The sequence below is a fragment of the Vipera berus genome (assembly GCF_964194415.1).
Source record: "Vipera berus genome assembly, chromosome: Z".
Classification (NCBI taxonomy): Eukaryota; Metazoa; Chordata; class Lepidosauria; order Squamata; family Viperidae; genus Vipera; species Vipera berus.
In genome coordinates, this window is record NC_138205.1 from 129,261,760 (window position 1) to 129,279,801 (window position 18,042).

At 43.9% G+C, this 18,042-nt stretch overlaps 1 protein-coding gene across 1 annotated transcript; it reads right to left on the reverse strand.

The window, feature by feature from the left end:
• Positions 1 to 15,148: 15,148 nt before the first annotated feature.
• Positions 15,149 to 16,684, reverse strand: LOC308678352 (5-beta-cholestane-3-alpha,7-alpha-diol 12-alpha-hydroxylase-like; the record flags this gene model as incomplete). Its single annotated transcript, XM_081345479.1, has 1 exon — positions 15,149 to 16,684. The coding sequence occupies one exon, from the start codon at positions 16,682 to 16,684 to the stop codon at positions 15,149 to 15,151; it is 1,536 nt and encodes a 511-aa protein (XP_081201605.1).
• Between the last annotated feature and the right edge of the window lie 1,358 nt (positions 16,685 to 18,042).

Sequence of the window (18,042 nt, forward strand, 5' to 3'; positions counted from 1 at the left end):
CGGAGGCTGAGGCTTTCTCCGCACTCCAGGACGCCTTTGCTCTGAGCTTCAGGAGCGAAGCAAGACGCCGCATCCATATCTGCTATTTAAAGGGACTTGTGAGTAATTTAAAAGCAGACAGAGATGACCAGGAGAAGTAAAAATTGCAAGTGCTGGAAACTAACTCAGAGAGAATTAATCTTCTCCATATTTTAATTTGACTTAAAGGGGGAAAATGGCACCGGAATGCTGTTTTTTTGCTTGAAAGGACAGTGTCAAGAAAGAGATACATTTGGCAACAAAGTTTAAACAATATACTAGACTTTGTGTATTTAGAGTTTCTTTTTTAAAAAAGAAAATATTTTTACCAAAAAAAATTCTTTTTTCTGGGATTTTGCTTTTTACTTTTTTTTTCTTTAACTGCTGATTTTGTTGAAGGGGAAAGTGAAACTTATAAGAAGTGGATTTTTATAAGCAGGAAGATGGCTTCAAAGCATTTGGGAACTTCTGCTGTTTCTAAAAGTACAATCTCCTCTCCTGTAGTACAGCCTGCAGTGCAATCAAAGCCTAAATCCCCTCCACCTTCTCCCCTACCACCTGCATTTATGCTTAAAGACATTCAAGATGCTTTAAAGCAAGCAACACAAGAAATAAAGGAGGAGATGGCTGATCTCCTTGACGGTAAAATGAAGGAGGAGATGGCTGACCTTCTTGAGAACAAAAATAGAGAGATGAGGGAAGACATATTGCTTGCACTTCAAGGGTTAGCTACACATATTGAACACTTGGATGATCAGGTGGATGAAGTTGTGGAAAATACTGAAAAATTAGAAAGCAGAGTTTTCAAAGTTGAAAACAAGATTGAGACAACAGAGGACCATCTCACAATATAGAGATATGGAAATTGCATTGCGAATAAGAGGATTAAAGGAGGATCCACGAGAAGAATTGAAAGAGGAGGTGGCAAAAGCTATAGCTCCTATTCTGGGAAGTGAACCTGAGGAGTTATCAAGAGAGACAAATAAGATTGCTGTTGTTAGTTGCGAAGTCGTGTCCGACTCATCGCGACCCCATGGACAACGTTCCTCCAGGCCTTCCTGTCCTCTACCATCTTCTGGAGTCCATTTAAGCTCACGCCTCCTGCTTCAGTGACTCCATCCAGCCACCTCATTCTCTGTCGTCCCCTTCTTCTATTGCCCTCAATCTTTCCCAGCATTAGGCTCTTCTCCAGTGAGTCCTTCCTTCTCATTAGGTGGCCAAAGTATTTGAGTTTCAGCTTCAGGATCTGGCCTTCTAAAGAGCAGTCAGGGTTGATCTCCTCTAGGACTGACCGGTTTGATCGCCTTGCAGTCCAAGGGACTCGCAGGAGTCTTCTCCAACACCATAGTTCAAAGGCCTCAATTCTTTGGCGCTCAGCCTTTCTTATGGTCCAGCTTTCACTGCCATACATTGCAACTGGGAAGACCATAGCCTTGACTAATGGATAAGATATTCAGGGTCAATTCCTGGATTGCGAGGCAGAAAAATTTACCCAGAGAGTAAATGTGGTTATTTATTTTTCCAGGAGATCACTTCAAAATGCAATTATTCAGGCTTTTTACAAACAGAGATTTCAAATTGCAGATCAAAACATTATAATCTTAAAAGAAATACCTCCAAAAAGCCTTCCATCCTTCCATCCTTCCATCCTCCGAGGTAGGTAAAATGAGGACCCAGATTGTTGGGGGCAATTAAGCTGACTTTGTAATAATGCCGCTGGGGTGTGTGTGAAAGCCCTAATAAGCAGGCATATACATAGAATGAAGGCTACTGCTAAGCTTGTAAGCTGCCCTGAGTCTTCGGAGAAGGGCAGGATATAAATGGAATTAAAATTAAAAATTAAATTAAAAAAGATTTCGCCTTTCTATCTGAGCTTAAAAATCGACAGGTCCAGTTTAGATGGGAGATACCTATTGGAATAGTGGTGAATTATGCAGGGACACAATATAGACTTAATACAATTTCAAAGGCAAAGGATTTTTATACTTATGTCCTGAAAGCAGGTTCACCACCATCTCCACGACTTAAGAGAATAGAAGAAAGGCTGGAAGATAAACAACCAGTGGAAGGTGCAATGTCCCTGGCTGTTGGAGATTTACCGCAGGCTGAGCCTATTGAACAGAGTTTGGTGTTAAAGGATGATTCAAAGGAACAGAGGATGACTCGGGCTGCGTATGGACGTAAAGAAAAGGAGCAGAAGCAGAAGGCTAATTCTGGACCAATAACACAAGGCCCGATTACTACAGAGCCAGTGGGAGGGGCACAACCGAAGAGACCAACGGCTGATCTTCAGGCAGTGTTCCAGAGGCTCCAGGCCACTGAGGATGGCAAAGCTTCTGACATGGAATGTTAATGGCCTGAATTCACCATAGAAAAGAAAGAAAGTATTTCACTACCTGAAACAACATAAAAATGACATTGTTTGCTTACAGGAGACTCATATTGCTGCAAAAGATCAAAAGTATTTGATTAGTTCTCAGTTGGGATCACATTTTATAGCTTCTGCCCCAGATAAAAAGGGGGGGGGAGTGGTTATTTATGTAAGAAGAGATTTATTGGCTAGATTAATTGAATCTGATATACAAGGAAGATATGTTATTATTGAATTAGTGCTACAAGGCAAGAAAGTTCTTATTATTGGATTATATGCCCCTAATCAACAGGAAAAAAAAGTTTTACAAGTTTTTACATCACAAACTAACTCAATTGGATTATAAATCTGTTATTATGATGGGTGACTGGAATGGTGTTTTGGATTCAAGTAAAAACAGGAAGGGATCTTTCAAAAATTATCCTAATCATTCTAAATTGCCTAAAGCTTTTTTTGATTTGAAAGATGACTTGGAATTAAGAGATATTTGGCGGGAACAGAATGCGGAAGATAGAGACTTTACTTTTTTTTCCGGATAGGCACCAATCGTTTTCCAGAATTGATTTTTTTAATTACTACTGATCTTTTCTCCAGGGTCAAGAATGTTAAGATCTTTCCTAGAACATTGTCAGATCATAGCCCTTTATGGTTGGAGTTATTTGCTGAAGATGGGAACAGAAGATCTTGGAGATTGAACCAAAATTTATTTAGATATGAGGTGCTTTCGCAGAAATGTAGAGAACATTTTAAAGAATTTTTTGCTTTGAATATGCACAAAGGCACATTGATGGCAATGGTTTGGGATGCTAGTAAAGCTTATATGAGAGGGGTTTTGATTCATGAATAATGGATATAGGCGTAAGCAGATGAAAAAATGTAAAGAGCTTGAAGAAGAGATTAAATCGAAGGAGGAAGCTTTTATTTTGAACCCATCAGATAATAGATTAAGGGTTTCCATAAATTTGTTGAAAGAGCAATTTAATATGTTAATGGCTGATCAGGTTGCAACTAATTTGCGATATGTGAAACATAATACATTTTGTAATGCTAATAAGCCTGGTAGGTGGTTGGCTTATCAATTAAGGAAGGAACAGAAATCACGTATTATAGAGAAAATAGAATATAAAGGTAAAGAGGTATATCAACAAAAGTTGATTAAAAAGAGTTTTTTAGATTTTTATACAAAATTATATGCTAGTGAAAATATACAAGCCTTAGATATAGATAAATACCTACAGGGAGCACATTTCCCTAGACTTTCAAATGAACAACGAAAGGAGATGAATTGTTTAATTACTTCTGAGGAAATTATTTTAGCAATTAAGCAGTTAAAAGTGGGTAAGGCTCCTGGTACAGATGGATTATCAGCAATTTATTATAAAATATTATCGGCAGAGATGAAAGAACCATTAAAGGAACTCTTTAATAATATCCAGATTGGACGAGAAGTGCCTCCATCTTGGAGAAGGGCTTTTATATCGCTGATTCTAAAGGAGGACCAAGACCTTACCCAGCCTAAGAATTATAGACCTATATCACTTTTGAATACAGATTATAAGATTTTCTCAAAAATATTGGCAAATAGATTAATGCAAGTTTTGAAGCAATTGATTCATAGTGATCAGTCTGGATTTATAACTTGTCAAGGTATAACTGGAACATATATGAAATATAATGTAAGACAAATTGTTAATTTAATTGAGTATTTAGATAAGAACAACCAAGTCCCTGTGGCATTGATATTTTTGGATACTGAAAAAGCTTTTGATCAGTTGAATTGGCAATTTTTACTGAAAGTTGTTGATAAAATGAATTTTGGGGATAAATTTTTACATTCTCTTAGGGTTATATATCAACAACAATCGGCACAAATTATAATTAATGGGGGATTAACAGAGACATTTAAAATTGAAAAAGGCACAAGACAGGGATGCCCACTATCACCGTTGTTGTTTGTTTTAACATTGGAGATTTTACTGATTAAAATTCGTGAATCAACTATAATAAAGGGAATAAAAATAAAACAGAATGATTATAGGTTAAGAGCTTTTGCGGATGACTTGGTTGTGACATTATCTCAATTGATTCAATTGGTTATAGACTTGATGGAAATTACAACTCAATATGGGAAAGTTTCTGGTTTTAAGGTAAATAATAATAAGAGTAAAATATTATGTAAAAACATGACTATGTTTACATCTTGGTAAGAGAACTGCCTTGTAACTGTCCTCTCGCTGGTGGTTGTTGCAGTTTTGTGCATTGGATTGTTTTTGAAGTCAGCAGCAATGTCCCCTGCATGGAGAGGAAACTCAGGTATGTCCTGTATGGACAATATTCTAGCAGCAGGAGCTGGAGCTGGATCCATTAGTGGCAGTGGTAGTCTGCTGAGGCCATCAGTGTTAAATAGCGGGTTCTTTGATGCAGAAATGAAGATGCGAACAGAGTACAGGTAACTCATATTTATTTCGTGCTGTGACTGTACTGAGGGAAATGGCTGCAACCAGCCGCAATATACAGTCTAGCCCCTAGGTGGCAGCCAATAGGTTTGAATCAACCATTGCCGCCTGGGGATAGCCAACTGCAGCACAGGAGACTGGTAGTCTGGGTTGCTGGAGAGCCGTTAGCTGCTCCAGCAACCCACGTGGTATTCCCTCAAAAAGCCTAGTACATAACACCCCTCCCCCCCTTAGCTCAGACTATAATAACACCAATGAGTCTCAACATGTGTTAAGACTCAATGTCCAACATACTAAGTAAAAGCAATAATAATTGCTATGTCGTGGGCTCTGGTGAGCAGGAATGAAGACACACGGCTGAGTACAGAGAAACCCATTCTTTTATTCAAGCTGGAACTGTACTTAGGCTTGGGCCGCTCCCAGCCCCAATATATAGCCAAGCCCTATGGTAGCAACCCACGTGGTATTCCTCAAGAGCCCAGTACATAACACCCCTCCGCTCTTAGAACAGTCCATAATAACACCAATTAATCTCAACAATTGTTAAGACTCATTATCCAAACACTCTAAAGTAAAAGTGATAATAATAATAAAAATAAAAAAACAATGTAGGTTACAATGTTATTAAACAACGTCTGAATGAGTAGGCTTCAAAAATGGCACTTTACACAGTTACATCATAGCACTAGTTTCTGTAGTCTAGTGGCAACAGGATTACAACAATATTTAGCTTTTTATTTCACAATGTAACCTGCAAGATATGGAGGAGGCTTGTGTGCCTTAGAGAAACGTCTCAGAATTCCCATCACTTTGTGGTCTACCACCTTACCCAGTGGGCTGGGTAGACTTGTGTCCCTTTGTGCTCCTGAGTCAAGGGGATTTGATGCACTCTGGCTGGCCTCTCCAGGTTGGCCCACCCCAGAGTCAGACTGTTTGGCAGAGTAGGCACAGCAGTTGCTGAAGTTCGGTTGGCTTGCTCCTTCAGGGGGTCCATGTTGCAGTCCAGAGCTCCCCAGTTCTCCCTCTGGTTCCATCTCAGTTAAGAAGGAAAAGTCCTGGTAGTCCATGTGAGGACTGGCTTGGTCGCAAGTTTGAGGACCTTTGGAGGGACTTATGATGCAGTCCTCGCTTAGTGGCTGTTTGTTTCCTGAGCTGATGTGTCTTCTGACAACTCACCCTCCCTCCAACCCCACTTCATAAGATAGGGGTCTGGATGCCTTGGTAATGTGACTTAAGACTGCCCCCACCCCGTAGGGAGATGCATCACATGCAAGACATACAGGTTTAGACTCTATGTAATGAGTTACAGTGCACTTTTCTGATAGAAGGGCTTTCAGATCCTGGAAACTTTTTTCATGTAAGTTATTCCATTTCCAAGGGGCTTTTTTTATCAAGCAGCCTGTGGAGGGGCTCTGCTATCGCAGCCTTATGAGGTAGGAATGTGTGATAAAAATTTAGGAGGCCCAAAAATGCTTGCAGCTCTCCCTTTGATTTAGGCCTTGGAGCCATTTTGATGGCCTTCACTTTTGAATCAGTGAGGTGAATTCCATTAGCATTGATACAGAACCCCAAGAATTCCCTTGATGATACCCCAATACTACATTTCTTTTTTTTCAATTTGAGGCCCGCATTGTGGAGCCTCTGCAAAACAGCTCTAAGCCTATTGGCCAACACTTCTGGGGATTCCCTGGCAATGAGAACATCATCAAAATAGGGGCAGACACCTTCAATACCCTTAAGAGTGCGTTCCATAATCCCTTGGAAAATACCTGGTGCAACACTGACACCAAACTGTAAGCGTTTGACTTTGAATGCCCCTCTGTGAATTACTATTGTTTGAGCTGCAGCTGTGGCCTCATCAACCGGCAATTGCTGAAACGCCTGCGCTAAATCAAGTTTAGCAAAAATGGTTCCCCCTTGCAAAGAGGCTAAAATATGGCTGACCACAGAAACGGGATAAGCGTGTTGATTCAGGGCCTTATTTAATGTGCATTTATAATCTGCGCAAATGCGAACTTCCCCATTGGACTTCAGTGGGGTGACAATAGGAGTTTCCCACTCCCTCCCATCAACAGGCTGTAACACGCCCTGTTCTACAAGCTTATTGATTTCAAAATCAATTTTGTGCTTTAAAGCAAAGGGAACCCTGCGAGGTTTAACTCTAATTGGAACAATGTTAGGATCTAACTTAAAAGAAATAGGTGGCTCTGTGTATGTCCCCAGGGTTGAATCAAAAACATCCGTGTATTCTTTGCATATTGCCATGAGGTCTGCAGTTTGTGTCCAGTTTATGCCAGTAATCTGAATACCTAAGGCATCAAACCTATCAAGTCCAATAAGACTTGTTCTTTGGCCCCCTACTACTATTACATCCAGGTGCCCCAAAAATCCTTTAAATTTTACCAATAATGTGGCTTCACCCTTAACTTTAATGTGAGCATTCTGAAAATCCATTAAAATGATATCTGAGGGTCTTAGTTTAGCCCAATTGTTACTGCGCCTACACACAAAGTCAAATATGTCTTGCGAAATGATTGAGACTGCAGAGCTGGAGTCCAATTCCATCTTACATGGAACTCCTTGTAGCTCTACCAAGAGCTTAAGTTTGGGTTTGAGGGGGCGTCGAGCCCCAGTGCGGCTTATGCTTCTACGGCTTCTCCAGAATCCCACACTAACTGGACCGTGGGCCTTAGTATCTCTCCTAGTCGGTTCTTCCGACTGGTGTTTGGATGGCCGGTCTCTCTGGTGGGCTCTGCAAACCACTGCAATGTGGCCTTTTCTTTTGCAAGCTCTACACAAGTGAAATCCTCAATTGGCACGAAGATGGTTGCCTCCGCACCCCTTACATCTTGGTAAAAGAACTGCCTTGTAACCATCCTCTCACTGGTGGCTGTTGCAGTTTTGTGCATTGGATTGCCTTTGAAGTCTGTTGATCTCGGGTTCTTCTTCTTCTGACAATTCTCCGGTGCATTTGGCGACCTCTAGATGACGGATGAAAGGACCGGCGGATATAGATTATGCTTGTTTGTATTATTATACCCTGTATTCAGCTCTGGGAAGTCGGGGAGGAGGGAGGGTAGGGTACGGGGGGGGGGGTTGGGGGGAGGGGAGGGGGGGAGGGTTTTTTTGTATTCAAAAATGTATTGTAAAACTTTTCAATAAAAAAAAAAGAAAGGACCGGCGGATGAAAGGACGGGCGGATGAAAGGACCGGCCATTATGGCTTGTCCCTAGGCTGTGAACAGCCGAAGTCACATTTTCCACCAGGCAACTTTTAAAGCAGCGCAGAAGAGACTGGGTGAGATTTACCTCTTTTACACCCTAATTACTTTCTGTACCTCCTTAAGCTGCTAAGCATTCTCCCCCCTGTGGTGAGGGAAAGGGGAGTTTAGCAAATCCCTGCAGTTGTTAAGAGAATCACATGGTCATTAAGTGAATCCATTTCAGGCTCCACTATGGTGGTAAGTTGAGGACTATCTGTACAAAACCCTGTAAACTTCTCCCTTTAGCGAAGACTTTCAATTCCTTTTGTTTTATATTACTGTTTAGCTTTAAAGCTGTATTCTTCTCATCTCTTTTGCCTATAAGAGGAGACCCCTGTTTGCTGCTTTCACAGACCTTACAGCAGCATTTGATATAATAATAATAATAATAATAATAATAATAATAATAATAATAATAATAATAATAATAATAATAATAATAATAAGTTGGAAGGGACCTTGGAGGTCATCTAGTCCAACCCCCTGCTTAGGCAGGAAACCCTATACCATTTCAGACAAATGGCTGTCCAGTCTCTTCTTAAAAACCTCCAGTGTTGGAGCATTCACCACCTCTGGAGGCAGGTTGTTCCACTGGTTAATTGTTCTAACTGTCAGGAAGTTTCTCCTTAGTTCTAGGTTGCTTCGCTCCTTGACTAGTTTCCATCCATTGCTTCTTCTCCTGCTTTCAGGTGCTTTGGAGAATAGCTTGGCTCCCTCTTCTTTGTGGCAGCCCCTGAGATATTGGAAGACTGCTATCATGTCACCCCTCACCCTTCTCTTCATTAAACTACACATACCCAATTCCAGCAACCATTCCCTATCTGTTTTAGCATCCAGTCCCCAATCATCTTTGTTGCTCTTCTCTGCACTCTTTCTAGAGTCTCAACATCTTTTTTACATCGTGGTGACCAAAACTGGATGCAGTATTCCAGGTGTGGCCTTACCAAAGCATTGTAAAGTGGTATTAGTACTTCACTTGATCTTGATTCTATCCCTCTGTTAATGCAGCCTAGCACTGTGTTGGCTTTTTTGGCAGCTGCAGCACACGGCTGGCTCCTATTTAAGGGATTGTCTACTAGGACTCCGAGATCCCTCTCACAGTTACTACTATTGAGCAAGGTACCACCTATACTATACCTGTGCATTTGATTTTTCCTGCCTAAATGTAGAACCTTACTTTTTCACAATTGAATTTCATTTTGTTAGATAGTGCCCAGTGTTCAAGTCTGTCCAGATCCTCCTGTATTTTAAGTCTATCTTCTGGAGTATTGGCTATTCCTGCCAGCTTGGTGTCGTCTGCAAATTTGATGAGTTCCCCATCTATTCCCTCGTCCAAATCGTTGATGAAGATGTTGAAAAGCACTGGGCCAGGATCTATGGTAAATAGATAAGTACTATGGAGTAAATTGACATCCCTTAAAATACAACCCAGACTCCTGGCTTTGATTAAAGCCCTTTACACAAGTACCTGTTTGAGGGTGCGATATTTATTTATTAGTTGAATTTATATACCGCCCTATTCCCAAAGGACTCGGGGTGGTTCACAGGGCAGTTAAAACAGTACAAAAAGAATAAAATGGAATTAAATTAGTACAGGCCCACAATTCATAATAACAATAAAATTAAAATTTTTAAATTAATTTAATATAATTTAATATAATTTAATTAAATACTTTAAAATTTAAAATCCCTCAGTCCAGGCCAGACAATTCGAACAACCAGGTTTTTAACTCCCGGCGAAAAGAGCGAAGGTCAGGGGAAGTCCGAAGCTCCATCAGCAGTTCGTTCCAAAGGGCGGGTGCACTCACAGAGAATGCCCTCCCCCTGGGAATCACCCACCGGCAATCTCTAACTGGCGGAACCCTAAGGAGGCCCTCCCTGTGGTCACGCACAGGACGATGGGAAGTTGATGCCGGCAGCAGGTGTTCCCTTAGATAATCCAGACCCAAGCCATTTAGAGCTTTATAGGTCATTACCAGCACCTTGAATCTCACTCGGAAGGCAACCGGAAGCCAATGCAGCTTGCGGAGAAGAGGTGTTACACGGGAGTATCGGGACACTCCCATTACTACTCGCACGGCTGCATTCTGCACCAGCTGAAGCCTCCGGGTGGTCCTCAAGGGCAGCCCCATGTAGAGAGCATTGCAGTAGTCTAAGCGGGAGGTCACGAGCGCATGAGTGACTGTACGTAGGGCATCCTGGTCCAGATAGGGACGCAACTGGCACACCAGGCGAACCTGGGCAAAAGCCCCCCTTGTCACGGCTCCTATATGATCTTCCAAACTGAGCCGTGAGTCCAGGAGGATGCCCACATTACGAGCTCTATCGACGGGGGGTAACACCTCACCCCCCATCATTAAAGATGGAGAAGAGTGATTCACTCGAGATGCCGATACGCACAGCCACTCAGTCTTGGCAGAATTGAGTCGGAGCCTGTTTCTCCCCATCCAAACCCGAACTGCCTCCAGGCAACGGGACATCATGTCAAGGGCATCACTGAGTTGGTTCGGGGTGGAGAGAAAAAGTTGGGTATCATCAGCGTACTGATGATACCCCACCCCGAAACCACGAATGATCTCACCCAGCGGCTTCATGTAGATGTTGAACAGGAGGGGAGAGAGGACCGACCCCTTAGGAACTCTACAAACGAGAGGCCTTGGGGTGGACCTCTGCCCTCCCGTCAACACCGACTGCAAACGGCCCAGGAGGTAGGAGGAGAACCACCGTAAAACAGTGCCTCCCACTCCCAACCCCCTGAGACGTCGCAGCAGGATACCATGGTCGATGGTATCGAAAGCCGCTGAGAGATCTAAAAGGACTAGGACAGAGGAACAACCCCTGTCCCAAGCCCGCCAGAGATCATTCATCAGTGCGACCAATGCCGTCTCCGTGCTGTACCCGGGCCTGAAACCCGATTGGTACAGGTCCAGATAATCAGTTTCCTCCAGGAACAGAGGAAGCTGATGTGCTACCACACTCTCAACAACCTTCGCCAAAAAGCGGAGGTTGGAGACCAGACGATAGTTATTCAAAATGGCTGGGCCCAGGGCAGGCTTCTTGAGAGGGGGTCTCACCACCGCCTCCTTCAAGGCGGCAGGAAAGACACCCTCACTCAAAGAGGCAGATATCACTGCCTGGAACCAGTCTCGTGTCTCTTCTCGAGCTGAATAAACCAGCCAGGAGGGGCACGGGTCCAATAAACAGGTGGTAGAGCTCAGCCTCCCGATAATCCTGTCCACCTCCTCGGGAGTCACAGGATCAAACTCAGTCCAGATAATACTGCTCTCAAGACCGCTCGATTCCCCCCGTCAGACTCTGCCCAGTCAGAGTCCAAACCGGTCCGAATCTGAGCAATTTTGTCCGCCAGATGCTGGCTGAACTCCTCGGCCCACCCCTGTAAGGGGATATGGGGTTAATGGGGCCCTGACTAACAGGATTCACACAAATAAAGGGGTAATTTGGGCAGCAGAAGCATTTTGTAGGCCTCCAATGCCCGGATCGGGCCTCTGGAGCATCGTAAAATCTCCCCACGGCCATGGATGTGATCTCCAGAGGCTTCAAAAATGCTTCTGCTGCCCAGATCTAGGGCTGCAGAGTGATTTCTCTCCCCCCCACCACAGACGATTTGGAGGGAGGCGAGTGGCTGCCTGGCATTATGGAACAGGGCCAGTTTCAGGCGCGTAGCAGCCGCTCACCTCCCTCTAAAGAATGGCGGCCAGACCGCCATTCCCCACCAATATGGATTGTCCTGCCGCTGCCACCATTTCCCCCCCCCCACATGGATCACACTGCCACCACTTGGAGAAGCTCTTTGCCCCACAGATCTTGGGCTGCACAGCAATTTTGTGAGGCCCCTCCATGGCCAATCCAGGCAGCAGAGGCTGTTTTTTTTTTAATTGAAAAGTTTTAAAATACATTTTTAGAACATATACCCCATCTCCCCCACCCCCCTCCCCGTCCCTCCCTACCCAACACCCCCCCCCCCAACTTCCCAGAACTGAATACAGGCTATTACATCACACAATCTCAATCTAAAATATTCTAATTACTATAATTACTCTTTAAATCCTATCACACTTTAACTTTCCTTAACCATAAAAAAGATAAATAATATATCCTCTAATTATAACGACTAATAACTATTCAGATGCTAAATGATACTTTGTAGTCTCATATCGTCCGGTCTCCAACCTTCGCTTTTTGGTGAAGGTTGTTGAGAGTGTGGTGGCGCATCAGCTTCCTCTGTTCCTGAAGGAAACTGATTATCTGGACCCATACCAATCGGGTTTCAGGCCCGGGTACAGCACAGAGATGGCATTGGTTGCACTGGTGAATGATCTCTGGCGGGCTCGGGACAGGGGATGTTCCTCTGTCCTAGTCCTTTTAGATCTCTCAGTGGCTTTCGATACCATCGACCATGGTATCCTACTGCGGCGTCTCAGTGGGTTGGGAGTGGGAGGCACCGTTTTATGGTGGTTCTCCTCCTACCTCCTGGGCCACTCGCAGACGGTGTTGACAGGAAGGCAGAGGTCCGCCCCGAGGTCTCTCATTTGTGGAGTCCCTCAGGGGTCAGTCCCCTCTCCCCTCCTGTTCAACATTTACATGAAACCGCTGGGCGAGCTCATTCGTGGTTTCGGGGTGGGGTATCATCAGTACGCTGATGATACCCAACTTTTTCTTTCTACCCCGAACCAACCCAGTGATGAACTCGACGTGATGTCCCGTTGCCTGGAGGCGGTCCGGGTTTGGATGGGGAGAAACAGGCTTTGACTCAATCCTGCCAAGACTGAGTGGCTGTGCATATCGGCATCTCGGATAAACCAGGTTGTTCCACCACTAATGATGGGGGGTGAGGTGTTAATCCCCGTCGATAGGGTTCGCAACTTGGGCGTCCTCTTGGATTCACGGCTCAATTTTGAAGATCATATAGGAACCGTGACCAGGGGGGCTTTTGCCCAGCTTCATCTGGTGCACCAGTTGCGGCCCTATCTGGACCAAGATGCCCTATGCACAGTCACCCATGCGCTTGTGACCTCCCGGCTAGACTACTGCAACACTCTCTACATGGGGCTGCCCTTGGGGACCACTCAGAGACTTCAGCTGGTGCAGAATGCGGTTGCGCGAGTTGTTATTGGAGTTTCCCGATACTCCCATGTAACACCTCTTCTCCATGAGCTGCATTGGCTTTCGGTTGCCCTCCGGGTGAGATTCAAGGTGCTGGTGATGACCTATAAAGCTCTAAATGGCTTGGGTCTGGATTATCTAAGGGAACACCTGCTGCCGGCATCAACTTCCCATCGTCCTGTGCGCTCCCACAGGGAGGGCCTTCTTAGGGTACCGCCGGTTAAGGAATGCCGGCGGGTTATTCCCAGGGGAAGGGCGTTCTCTGTAGGTGTGCCGGCCCTTTGGAACCAGCTTCCCACGGAGCTTAGAACCGCCCCCGACCTTTGCTCATTTCGTAGGGACTTGAAAACTTGGTGTTTTGAGCTGTCTGGCCCAGACTGAGGGGTTTTAATTATTTAATTAATGGGGTTTTAGTTAAGGTCAGGGATTAATTTAATCTTAGTTTTAATCGATTTTAATTGTATTTGATGTATTTTAACTTTTAATTAATGCCCCCGACCTTCGCTCATTTCGCCGGGACCTGAAAACTTGGCTCTTCAATCTATTTGGTCCAGACTGTGGGGTTGTTAATTTAACTGGGTTTTAGATTTACTCTTGGGGCTTGAATTTAATTTGTTTTAATTGTTTTTATTTTTTGTATTCATGGTTTTAACTGCCCTGTAAACCACCCTGAGTCCTATGGGAATAGGGCAGTATACAAATCCAATAAAATAAATAAATAAATAAATAAATTTTCCCTGTAAACCGCCCTGAGTCCTACGGGAATAGGGCGGTATATAAATAATAATAATAATAATAATAATAATAATAATAATAATAATAATAATAATAATAATAATAATAATAATAATAATAATAATAATAATAATAATAATAATAATATTTATTCTGAATAAAATCAATCCATCTTTTCCATTCCACTGTATATCTTTGTTGTGAGTGATCTTTCACATATGCTGAGATTTTGGCCATTTCTGCCAGGTTCGAAACTTTCAAAGTGCATTCTTCTATAGTAGGCAGATCCTCCTTCTTCCAGTATTGCGCTACGAAAAGTCTTGCAGCTGTTATTAAGTTCAGGATCAATTTAGTTTCTATAGCAGTACAGTCAGTGATAATACCCAACAAAAATAATTGTGGTGAAAATCTTATCTTTTTCTTAAAGATCTTCTGCATGTTCCACCAGATTTTGATCCAAAAAGCTTTAACGTTTTTACAAGTCCACCATACATCATAATATGTTGCATCATCACAACCACATCTCCAACATTTTGGCTGACAATTTGGATACATACATGCTAATTCTTTGGGATCTAAATGCCATCTATAAAACATTTTGTAAAAATTCTCCCTTAAGTTTTGTGCCTGTGTAAATTTAACATTCCTAACCCATATTTTCTCCCAAGTGTCCATTATTATTGGTTCTTGAAAATTCTGGGCCCATTTTATCATACAATCCTTAACTTTTTTTGAACCTCTGGAGCTCACATCCATCACTATGGGACCATTTTGTGGTGCCTCAGCAGCCTGGATCGGCAGTGGAGAGGGCGCAAAATCGTTGGGCAGAGGTCTTTTGCAGGCCTCTGGAGCCCGGATTGGACCACTGGTGCACCGCACAATTGCCCCGCGACCATGGATGCGAGCTCCAGAGGCTTTGAAAAGGCCTCTCCCACCCTGATCGGCTGTCTGGGGTGCACGAAATTGCACCCCTGTTCTGGATTATCATGTGCAAGCTAAGTGTGAAAAAGAAAAGAAGGTCAGCACACAAACACACACATGCACACATACACACACAGAGACAGAGAGGGGGGGAAAGAGAGAGGGAGAGAGAGTGGTTCAATTATATAGAGATAAACCACTTCACCGTTGAAATCTCCCCACTTATCTTGGATCATCATGTGCGGATGGCAGCCTCAGCCTTTAGCACCGGCATCGGTACTTAAATTGGACGTCGTACATGGGTTGTATCACCCCAAAACCATAGCGGGTCTTGTTGATGGGAGGGATCTCCTCCTGCTGATTGATCAGTTCCAGATCAAAACAAGCCAGCATCAGGAAGGCAAAAAGCTTGATTTTGTTGGTGGCAAAGTAGCGGCCGGGACACATGGAGGTCCCAGCTCCAAAAGGCATGGTGAAATACTTCACCTTCTCGCCATTCTTAAAAAATTCCTTTTTGTTGCCATTTTGGCTGAGGAACCGGTTGTATTTGAAGACCTGGGGCTCCGGATGGATTTCGTGGTCCATGTGGGCCGAGAGGTAAGGAAAGAGGGCAATTTTGTCACCTTTACGCAGCAGGTAGGTCTTTCCGTTGTGGAGTTTTAAGTTCATGTCTTGTAAAACCAGCCGGATCAAAAATGACGTTGATACCAATCTCAACGTCTCTTCCAAAGCGCTGTCCAGGATGGGCGTTTGGTTTAGCATCTCCTTGGTGATGTTCAAGGGCTTCTCACGGGAAGTCACCTCTTGGCCTGACTTCTTCACCACCTCCAGGATCTCCTTCTTGACCTCTTCCATGGCTTTGGGATGCTTCATCAGGTACTCTAGAAGCCAGAAGGAAGCTGGACAGGTGCTACTTAGAGCAAGATAAAGGAGCAGGAACATGTACCGGTCTCTCATCTGTTCTGAAATCCCACTTTCAGCCAGTTGTTGATCCTGGTCACTGATCCACTGGCTGATGTTTTCCTTCTGGTAGAAGTTCTTCACCGAAAGCACCTGCCAGAAGTAGTTCCAGAGGTTCTTCACTTGGCCCCACTCCCATGGGGTCAATAAGGCATACGATAGACGTGGAAAGAGCTTGTCGTATTTGCAAAATTCAATGTACATCTCTTCGGTGTGATGTTGGTCTTTTTGTTTCGCCTTTTCTTTCTGGTTTTCACCTTTAGCTGGTTCGGTGCCGTACAAAGCCAGATACCCAGCTCTGAAGACTGTGTTGTAGCAGAAGTGGAACAAGCCATCTTCTTTCCAGGACTTTGGATCCTCTTTCGAGGTTTCTTGCCACTGGAGTAAGACAGCCTGTAAAGCATCCATCATGGCTTGGGTCATCACCACCAGACCCTCTCCCTTCAGATGTTTCGCACTGGAGACTTCGATGATCTTGTGAGTCTCGTGGGAGGCCTCAAATTGAAACACCCTGAGGACCAGCTGAGCTGCAAATGACATAAAGTCCAGTTTGCTTCGGTCTTCCCTGATGATGGCACCGAAAGACAACGGGTCCATCAAGAAGGTGAAGTACTGTCCTGCAATCAAGGTGGTGAAGATGTCCCCATGTTTCTTCTGCATGCTTTGCAGGAAATCCAGATTGTCATTTCGGAAGTGCAATGCATGTCCCAGCCAGGGAATGAGTCCCATGTCCAAGGGGGGTTCATTGGGTCGTCTTCGGCGGAAGAAGCCCATCAGGTAGAGGACCCCCAAAAGACCGGCCACCAAGGCAACCATGACTGCCACCCAGAAGGACATCTTGAAGAGTGTGTGGAATTCAGCACAAGCAGCCTTTTTAACAAACAGGCTCTCTGGAGAAAAGTGGCCGTTTTCAGAGCCAGGGAGGAGTTTCACTTGATCAAACAAGCCAGGAATTGCAGTTAACCCTTGCAATGGGGAAAAAAGGAAGGGAGGAAACCAACCACAATCCTTGAATGGGTTTCCACTAGAAAATCCGAAAGAAGTCATTAGCAAGCGGGAAGTGAGTTGGGCAGGACGTGTGCCTGTGCTTATTCTACATTTGAGAATGTGTTTTCCTGACCCAGTGCCAGCGTTAAACACTCAAGGTGTTCAAACAGCAGTCTGGAGAACAAGGTGTAATCTTCTGAGGGAGATTGGAGATATATGAATATTTGGAGGGAACCCATCAGCCGAAGGATGATGGTTGTCAGAGAGAGAGAAAAATAAGACAGAATTATAGGAAGGGAGAGTGCTTTTATTTTTTGTGTTTGTTCAAATAGAAATTATCTACAATAAGACTTAGGTAGCTATAATTACTGCCCCATATATGGAGGAGAAAGAGAAAGAGAAAGAAAGAGGGCTGACCTTACATGCAGTATATAATTTTAAACAGATTGTGATCCTAAGTCTGGATTCTTGAAATCTGGCTAAGCAAAAATTGCAACATTTACCTAAGAAGCTATCCTCTGCAGAAAAAAATTGAATTATCTTAACATGGCAGCCTTTTAAAACATGTTCAATCAGAAGGGTTAAATGTGGGGCTCCCCAAAAATTTGGAGGGAGTCGGGATGATTTTGATGAGAAAACACTTTCACCCCAATAAAAGGATATAATTTAATTAAACAAAATACATTAGCCAATACAAGAAAAAAACACCAATGCAACGAAAATCAGCCTGACTAAGGTCCAAGCTAAGCAGACCCGGGTGAACAAACACTTAACATACCAAAGTGTCAGCTTAAACATTTAAAATAAGCCTAACGGCCAGAATCCGAGACCGGCTATCAACAATTAAGACTGACAGGATTCAAGGTAAAAGGTAAAAGTTCCCCCGCATGTGCGTGCTAATCGTTTCCAACTTTAGGGGCCGGTGCTCATCTCCGTTTCAAAGCCGAAGAGCCAGCACTTGTCCGAGGATGTCTCTGTGGTCATGTGGCCGGCATGACTAGATGCCAGAGGTGCACGGAACGCTGTTACCTTCCCACCGTAGTGGTCCCTATTTTTCTACTTTCATTTTTATGTGCTTTTGAACTGCTAGGTTGGCAGAAGCTGGGACGAGTAACAGGCACTCACTCTGTTACGCGGCACTTGGGATTCGACCCGCCAAACTGCTGACCTTCTGATCGACAAGCTCAGCTGAGCCACTGCGTCCCTCG